This window comes from Micropterus dolomieu, linkage group LG05 (assembly GCF_021292245.1).
Source record: "Micropterus dolomieu isolate WLL.071019.BEF.003 ecotype Adirondacks linkage group LG05, ASM2129224v1, whole genome shotgun sequence".
Taxonomy (NCBI): domain Eukaryota; kingdom Metazoa; phylum Chordata; class Actinopteri; order Centrarchiformes; family Centrarchidae; genus Micropterus; species Micropterus dolomieu.
Genome location: NC_060154.1, coordinates 26406523 through 26415782, shown reverse-complemented (window position 1 = coordinate 26415782; position 9260 = coordinate 26406523). Strand labels below are relative to the sequence as shown.

The 9260-nt window shown below is 42.5% G+C and overlaps 2 protein-coding genes across 2 annotated transcripts in view; one reads left to right on the top strand and one right to left on the bottom strand.

Moving 5' to 3' along the window:
• LOC123971410 (cytoplasmic FMR1-interacting protein 1 homolog) overlaps positions 1–9260 on the bottom strand; it is a 1205200-nt gene that overhangs the window by 2460 nt on the left and 1193480 nt on the right. The window contains exons 20-28 of the mRNA XM_046050210.1: positions 8275–8383; positions 8053–8172; positions 7715–7914; positions 7366–7453; positions 3431–3574; positions 3113–3203; positions 2281–2411; positions 2078–2150; positions 579–673 (exon numbers count right to left, since the gene is read on the bottom strand). Of these exons, the coding sequence (XP_045906166.1) occupies positions 579–673; positions 2078–2150; positions 2281–2411; positions 3113–3203; positions 3431–3574; positions 7366–7453; positions 7715–7914; positions 8053–8172; positions 8275–8383 (1051 nt within the window). The remainder of the gene's footprint in view (positions 1–578; positions 674–2077; positions 2151–2280; positions 2412–3112; positions 3204–3430; positions 3575–7365; positions 7454–7714; positions 7915–8052; positions 8173–8274; positions 8384–9260) is intronic.
• LOC123971462 (fibronectin type III domain-containing protein 9) lies at positions 4694–6881 on the top strand. The gene is made up of 2 exons (XM_046050324.1): positions 4694–4873; positions 6033–6881. The coding sequence occupies exon 2, from the start codon at positions 6135–6137 to the stop codon at positions 6771–6773; it is 639 nt and encodes a 212-aa protein (XP_045906280.1). The 5' UTR covers positions 4694–4873; positions 6033–6134; the 3' UTR covers positions 6774–6881.

Genomic DNA, 9260 nt, shown 5'->3' with positions numbered 1-9260 from the left:
AAGACAATGCTAGACCTCATGTGGCTGGAGTGTGTCAGCAGTTCCTGCAAGAGGAAGGCATTGATGCTATGGACCGGCCCGCCCGTTCCCCAGACCTGAATCCAATTGAGCACATCTGGGACATCATGTCTCGCTCCATCCACCAACGCCACGTTGCACCACAGACTGTAAAGGAGTTGGCGGATGCTTTAGTCCAGGTCTGGGAGGAGATCCCTCAGGAGACCATCCGCCACCTCATCAGGAGCATGCCCAGGCGTTGGTCATACAGGCACGTGGAGGCCACACACACTACTGAGCCTCATTTTGACTTGTTTTAAGGACATTACATCAAAGTTGGATCGGCCTGTAGTGTGGTTTTCCTCTTTGATTTGGAGTGTGACTCCAAATCCAGACCTCCATGGGTTGATAAATTTGATTTCCATTGATAATTTGTGTGATTTTGTTGTCAGCACATTCAACTATGTAAAGAAAGGAGTATTTAATGAGATTATTTCATTCATTCAGATCTAGGATGTGTTATTTTAGTGTTCCCTTTATTTTTTTGAGCAGTGTAATTCACTTTGTTGGACTGGCCGTACCTGTGGGGTGCCGAGTCGCTCTATCAGTGGAACCAAATGCAGTGCTGTGTACTTTGCTTCCAAGCGCTTCATCTTGGCATCGAGGCGTTCCCCCTCTGCACACAGAGAGAGAAAAAACAAGTCTGGGGATATTCTATATTTTTCATATGTTTGTGAATCCAAACCCTGACACTTGATCCTGGCTTATTCATCTGGGGCCTTAAAGCTCCATTGTTTTCAAAAACACACGATGACCTGTTTCACTAGACGACATCATCCATTATCATGAACACATACAAGTTTATTTACAGTCAAATCACAGACACGTCATGTTGCCGTAAGCACTCACTATAGCACCAAATTAATCTGCGGTTGGAAACAGCCCCCAACAAATTTCCTCCCATAAGTAACTTAATAAAAACTACAGTGGAAAGATTTACGTCTTCAGTAGAAACCAATGAGTTGAAAGCCACAAACAGGGCATGGAAGTCGAAGTGTTGTGTGACTGACTGAACACATTACTGATCTTAGGTTTTGTCTGAAATCGCTCCCTCATTCACTCATAATAGACAACCAATAGTTAACCCAACAGTGATCAGTAAATTGAGATTTCAGACACTTATGAATCATCATGTTAGCAGAAAGTGGTGTACTACCATTCCATTATGTGGATTTATTTAAAGCATGGATTTACCACAAATAGACAGTACATATAGTGCACTATATAGTAAATGGGGAGTGTGTTCAGACAGCATTGGTAAAGTAGGATTTGTTAAATAAAAAAAATAATTGTGGTACAAGCTACCCCATGCCATCAGAGCAGGGCCGTCCCTCTCCAAGTTCAAGAAGCTCTTGAAAACTCATCTCTTCCGAGAACACTTCCACTCATAACACCTCTAACTCCTAACCTCTAACATGCACTTCCTGTGCTCTTCTTCTATCCCCTTACAGTTCTCTTGTATTGATTGCACCGTTTTGTTAACTCTTACTTCCCTTCCCCTAGGTAATTACTCCTTTGATGCCAGACGTGCCATTAGCTCTTACTAGCATTTAATGCTGCTCTTAATAGTATGTACTGTCAGTTGTAGACCTCGTGCTCTATTGATGCTTGTATGTTGTTGCTCAAATGTATGTCGCTTTGGATAAGAGCGTCTGCGAAATGAGTAAATGTAAACCTTAAGCTGCCAGTTTATCAGAATTGCTTGTTGGATGGTCGAACAGCGTTAAAAAAATAAATATATAAATAAACACCTCACACCTTTGTGTGGGGAAGCCACATCTGGCAATTTCTGTAACTTTCCAAAACCCACAATTGGATATTTCCACCCACTTTGAAACTGTGAGCTTGGGTTGGAACTTCATTCTCTTACTTACACAACCATTTGCGCCACTGGCTTCGTATTAATTACTGAAACACGGTGGTTGCCTTGCTCGCCTTCTGAAACCCAAGCTACCGTATAAAGACTTTTGCCTTCTGACCTCTCCACTCGTAAATAAACTATGTTGTCTCGTGTGCTCACCTTTGACGTGGACTCTTGGAAGAATGTTCTGAAAAGGTGCAGCGTGCAGCAAATCACAAACTTCTTCCTGTGACTGAGAGAAAGATACAATAAAAGTTAGAACACTGACATATAAGTATAAAAAAAAAAAGTATGAACACACATTTTAATCGCATCCTGAATAAGTGAAATTCAGTAATGTTTGTTCCAACTAAGATCCATACCAGACTCTGCTCGCTCAGTAGACAGAACAGCATGGCGTTGCCCACTTCCCTCAGGTTCTGGAAACACACTGTCTTGAGCTCAGCGTACTCAACAATATCCTTCAGCTGGTGGTGAAAGAATTCCAGGATACCTAAAAAGAAATAGTCAAAACATCTCATCTCCCCCCTTATCTCAGATGTCTTAAGTGTAGAGGTCTGTAAAATGAGGCTACTCCGTGTGATTCGTTCCTAACTCTGTTCTCCTGCAGTTATATAAAAAAAACAGAAAAGGAGCAATATGCAATGCAAAGCAATATGAGCAATATGAGCAAAACCAGGACAAACCTAGTTCTAGTACTTCATGGAGAATTGATGCCAGGTTATTTCCTCAAGCAGGTGTTCTTTTTCGACGATGTGACTAGTTCCCCTTGCATTTGATCAATTAAAGCTTTAAAAATAATTCCTTCTTAGTGGTTGCACAGCATGGTCCTTTCAACTGAAGCGTTACCTCCTGACTCAGCCTCCAAGGGACATTTTTGTGAGCAATTCTTTTTCAGTCGCAGACCCTGAGGTTTTAAAATAAACCTTTTATTTTAAAATAAAGGATTTCTGCAGGATAAGGAAACTAATGTGAAACACTGTGGAAGAGAGCCATTTTTATTTTCATCATTTTGTCGCAGTTAACAGGCGTCATCTAAATCCCTTCTCCAAGGAAAGGTAATAAAATGCAATTATGTGCGTCGTAATGAACTTTGTCTTTTTCAATTCAAATAAATCCACAAGTTTTACTTTGGGCAAGTCGATTACTCTTCGATCAATCTTGCAACAAGTAGAAGGTACATGGTCACGTTACCTGGGGAACCGTACTCATGGCGCGGAAGTCGGCAGATCTTGGGCATCACCTCCATCAGGGTCTTCACATACTGCATTATGGTGCCCTGAAGCTACACAAGAGAAGGACAGCATTGAGCAGCAGTGTATACAGTTAAATAATTAACTGAAAATCATATAAGAGGAAAGGATGATGAACAGACACAAAGAGTCCCTTTTTTATGTTTTATAAACCTCTTTTAACCTCTCCTCCAAATCATCTTCTGTTCTGTAACAGCAGGAATTTCCAGCACTGAAATTATGCCTCCCACACACAGCCACTGCTTAATGTCCTACTCACCAGGCTTTTGACGACCTTCAGCAGTTCCTCCATGACCACAGCGATGCCCTGGTAACCCAGCAGTCTGCACATGACTTTGATGTGCGGGGGACCCACAAAGTTCCTGTAGGAGCTATATATGCTGCTATACGCCAGGTTCAAGGTCTACATGGAGAGGGAAGACAGGTGAGGATGAGAAAACTCAGCGCTGCAACACTTAGGTCATCACTTGAATAAGCATTGTATGCTTCCACCATCCATGATGCATCAGGGAGTAGGGTTGGGCAATATGACGGCCAATCCAGCTGCCTCGCAAGGTAGCGTGATCTGAGCAGCAGGAGTGATTACCACGTTCTCACTTTGAGTGTGACAGCTGGTGGCGGTAACACACCTCTAAGCTGGTTTGCCAACTGCCGCCAAAGACAATGACCAGAAAACACGGAGCAGAGTGAAATTGTAAATAAAAAGCAGGAGTTGTTTTGTCAGTCTGTACGGAAGTTCCAAATGAAAAAAAAAAGTAGTATGGTTATTTTAAATCTTTAATAACCCTACTTGTTGCCCAGTGGCAACACTAGATTATGAGCCATCTTTGATGTGAGTTTAGATTTTAGCCTGAGGGCGGTGGTAGAGGAAAGCACTAGATAATTAAAAATGCAAAGGAAATCTGCTGATAAGATTTGATATTTTGTGTACAAGTGAAAATATCTGCTCGATGGGAACACCAGTATCAGGGGGTCACTGGCAATATTAGGAATCATCCTCTGGGGCCCATGAATATCCAAAGTATTACAATGACAATCATAATGACAATCTGGACAGCAGTTGTTGAGAGACTTTGCTGGACAGATGGATTTATAAAATGATGCCGCCGCCCCCCCCCCACAACAGACATACACACACACACACACACACACACACACAGCCTTCCCACCCAACCGCCAGCCCACCACTAGATTTTAATATACCATGCCATGGACAAAAGTGCTGGTCAGGGGGAAATTAATGATCTTTATCATTACAATGTCTGCAGATGAACCAGAAGGGAAAAAGGGGAACAGAAAACAATATCAGAGCAGCTACATTTACAACTATTAACACATAAAAAGGACCCATTTGGATGTTGAACTGCTTACAATATTACACACTACAATATTTTCTAACATCCGCTGCAAGAGATTTCTGGCCCCCCCCTACCCCCGTCGGCAGAGAGTTAGTTGAAGCTGCTGCTGCTCTAATCCAGAAGCACTCCCACTAGTGTGGCAGCAGCGGAGACAAGGACACACCAATCCAGTCCCCTCCTCAGGCTGAAAACCTACACAGCAGCACCTGGCGTCAGAGCTCTTGATACAGTGGACTAGATGGTAAAATGACTGAATAGAAGGACCACAGGACAGTCGATCCGAAAACAAAATCCTCAGGCACGACAGATTGGTATGTTCAACACATGGCCGCAGTGTTTTCCTGGTAAGTCTTCCCTTCCATCATGCTTTGAATAGATGACCACTAATGATTTTCTTAACATGACTCATTACCATACAGACAAGTATGGGTTGCTATGGGTTACAGCTGATGCAACAGGGCAAAAAAAAACAACAAACAAAAAAAACACACGTGAAAGGATGCATTTACTGAATTGTATTGGTGGAAAAATATAGGTATCTCCACAGTTACTCGTATGTTAGAAGTCAGATGTAAGCTTGGTGGCTTGAATTAAATGTTAAAAAGTTGTTGTTTTTTTCTTGTTTTTTTTTTTTTTAAACTGACTTAAAACCTTCAACTGTTTTTCAAATATGTTGTGTCTAAAAATTTTACCGCTTTAGTCATTTTTATGATGGCCTATTTAGAAAGTTGATTAGTTAGAGTAAAAATAACATAAGTAGACCATGTACTTTAAATGTGCCTTATTCCCTACAAGCACCACACCCTCTCTGCATTAGTACAAGTGGTGAATACTTGCAGTTCATTATTTCACATTTGGTCTCATGTCAATAACAAGTAATTCAAACTTGGGCTTTTCTGAGAATTGTGCCTCAGTTTCCCCTTCCAGTTTAGGCAATGTTAAACACCTGAAAGGCTTCTATTTATCACCACCTGACATCTGTGGTGACTATGCCATTACTTTGTATTCTATACACGAAAAAAGCTAAGTTTTAATAAATAATGCAAATAATACTCAAGTCAAAGCTAAAACCACAGGCGACACTATTCAAGGTTGTCAGATCATCACCTGTCCTGTAACAGGTCACTTAACAGCACAGATGAGCTTCATCACAAATCATTCTGCATTATGTAATTTGATAATCCTTTATACAATGCTTATTATCCTCTCATATTGTTCTTTACTTTGCATGCTTTGTATGGTGTGGGTGTAGGATGGTAGGGGGTCATGACATTTTTCAAGTCAGGAAAGGTGCTGTAATCAAAGTGGTCAATACAGTCTGTAATCACACAAAACACAACACCAACAAACCTGCTATTTTCATGCTGATTTAATGATTGCTTGTGATGGAGGCTCAATATAAAAGCTCCAATCGTGAGAAGCATAAAAATCTGAAATTACTGGGACAAAATGTACAGTGATCTCTCAGTGTCTTACAGTGTTTATGTTCTTTCTCTTTTCCAGTTATGTTTTATATTGTTAGACTGTAATAACTGAGGGAATACTTCAATAACACCAACTCGGCTCTAGAAACAGACACTAGGACTACAGAAACAACCTTGCACCATGGGGATCGCAGTCTACAACATCTCAGCCACCGCGGCCCGAGTGAGCTGGCCGTCGCTGCCCAGCTGCCGGGACACCTTCTACAGCGTCATGTATGACCCAAACTGGAACAGCCTGCTGATGGGCTACAAGCGCAAGAGTTTCATGCACGAGGAACGCATTCCCGTCAGTCAGACCACCACACACCTGGCCAACCTCATACCCCAGACCGCCTACTTCTTGTGTGTGACGTGTCAGGCGGCCAATCCGGTGCGGGACCAGTGCCAGGTATTCAGCACTCTGAGTGACAGCAGCGAAGGTCACGACCGAGCTGGCTGGGAGCTCGCCATGGGCGTCTGGCTGACCTGCTGCATCTTGCTCCTGGTCATCGCTGGCATCCTATTGTGGGGATGTCTCCACACCATCTGCTCTATCCCCAGTCAGGCTGCAGAAAACTGCCATGTGTTGACCAACTCATCCCGCCAAGACCTGTCTGGGTCTGGACGCCTCTACACTCCCAGAAGAAGCAGTGAGGACAGCGCCAAACATGCCAGCATCATGCAACCCCCCCTCCTCTCAGCGCAGACCAGTGGCCACATAATTACCCAGGACCATGAACTGAGGGCGCTCGCTAAGCTATCCGGCTCTGAGCCAGTATGAATCAACTGGATTGAGGTCATCACAGCATTGTTCTGCCCGGACTGAATTGTCACTGAGTATTTTTATCCGCTGAAATCCTATGGAGAAAAAACACCCGACTAATTTGTGCTCTCGATTTAATAATCCTGGCTCGGGATTTAGTAATCCGTGCGCTGGATTTAGTCATTCAATGTTTTAGTCAATGTTTTGCACTTGTGCACAAATAATTGATCCTGTCTATATCATTTGTTCTATTTAATGTTTCCCCTGTAAATAACGAGAAGCTCATGAAGGCCTTTTTGATCACAGCGTTCATGTGATATAAATTTAAGTTTCTGCATACAAAACACTTGCATGCCATTACCTCGCACATGTTTTAAGATATTTCACACACATTGATTCCCATAATGATGCTTTTTCACTTGTAATTTATAGATATTACTAACATGTTGTGAATGTTTGGCTTCTACATGTGGACTCAAGAGGTCATACACAGCCAGTCAGGTAATGCCCAAAATTATTTAAAAAATGTCCTCTACTCATGGAATCCAAGCAAATAAAGTGAAAGGACCATGCTTTCTCAGTGGCTGATGATAAAGTAATGTGTACTGACCTTTGACCCGTACAAGTACTGAGGCTGAGCATTGGGTGGTTTGTCCCTCTGGAACTCCTGAGAGAAGGGCAGGACGGTGCGCACAAACCTGAACACACAGAGACATTCATTAAACCTGTATCGCTGACGACATTAGGGTATAAAGCAAATAACTAAAGGATGGCAGGAGGTTCACACACATACACACACACACACACACACACACAGGCAGCTTGACAGCTATTGTGTACTACATCTCTTTAAACATATGTTAGAGTTAATTAGCTAAGTAGTTTACCACCACTACACTCTAACTTCAGAAAGGAGAGGCACTGTATTGACAGCGACAGTTGATTGTGACTCAACACACCTGTTTGTGGAGCCGTTGTAGCAGTAGTTGGGCAAGAAGTCATAATTGAGCTCCCAAAAGACGTGCAGCGTTATCCGGCCGTAGGGGGCCGACACATTGTGGTTGGCCTCCCGGAACATGGCGTCCAAGCTGTCCAGAGTCAAGAACTTACTGAGTAGCTTGTGCGTCATGCGGTTGATGTCCAGAAGACCTTCCAGTTCCTTTAACAAAATAATACACAGAAAAAGTCCATAACTGCACACCAACACACATGGTAGAATCTAATAGTAAACACAAAAATACTCAGAAAAAAAACAGGATGTTATTCACTCATAAAGATTAAAATAACCTGAACATACCACGATTGAGGTGAGGTCCTCACTCTCAAAGCGGTTGATGGCCAGCTCTAGGGACCTGTAAAGGGCAGCTGAAACCCTCTGAGTGATGAGCCTGTTCAGATCAATGGAGCGGCCTAGAAGCTAAGATTCACAATCAGTTAGTAAGGTGGACAATACATGATGCCAAAATAATGAAGATGGCGGCATAGAGTGATCAATATGCATAATTGGTCCAGTATATACCTGGACGTGGCGTTGTTTCAGCAGTGTCTCGTAGCGGTTGGAGGACGGCCAGGGAATGTTGGCCCCTTGGTTCTTGCAGTCAGCTCTCAAACGTTTGTCAAGCAGAAGACTAAGGGATTCAAATAAACAGAGAACGAGTCAAGTTACTTGCACAGGGTGTTTCCATAAAAGTGTGAGTGCATGTTTTAAAACAACAAAGGGCATAAGAACAGCACCTGATATCCACCCACATCCCTTTATGAGTACCCCTTCAGAGATATCATCCGCTATGTTCCAAATGTGTTATCTTGATTAAAAGTAAAATGTTTAACAACCCTCCAAAAAGTAGATACTGCAACATTATTATTTTCATTCAATTGAATTGACAGTATTCAGGTGGATTTAGTCAATTTTGCATTTCTACTACTGGATCTTGGATTCTTCAACTGTTATCCAATACTTTTAGCTAATTATTTCAACTGTTTTACTTTCAGCTAATTACACTGCTCAAAAAAAAAAAGGGAACACTAAAATAACACATCCTAGATCTGAATGAATGAAATAATCTCATTAAATACTCCTTTCTTTACATAGTTGAATGTGCTGACAACAAAATCACACAAATTATCAATGGAAATCAAATTTATCAACCCATGGAGGTCTGGATTTGGAGTCACACTCCAAATCAAAGTGGAAAACCACATTACAGGCCGATCCAACTTTGATGTAATGTCCTTAAAACAAGTCAAAATGAGGCTCAGTAGTGTGTGTGGCCTCCACGTGCCTGTATGACCAACACCTGGGCATGCTCCTGATGAGGTGGCGGATGGTCTCCTGAGGGATCTCCTCCCAGACTTGGACTAAAGCATCCGCCAACTCCTGTACAGTCTGTGGTGCAACGTGGCGTTGGTGGATGGAGCGAGACATGATGTCCCAGATGTGCTCAATTGGATTCAGGTCTGGGGAACGGGCGGGCCGGTCCATAGCATCAATGCCTTCCTCTTGCA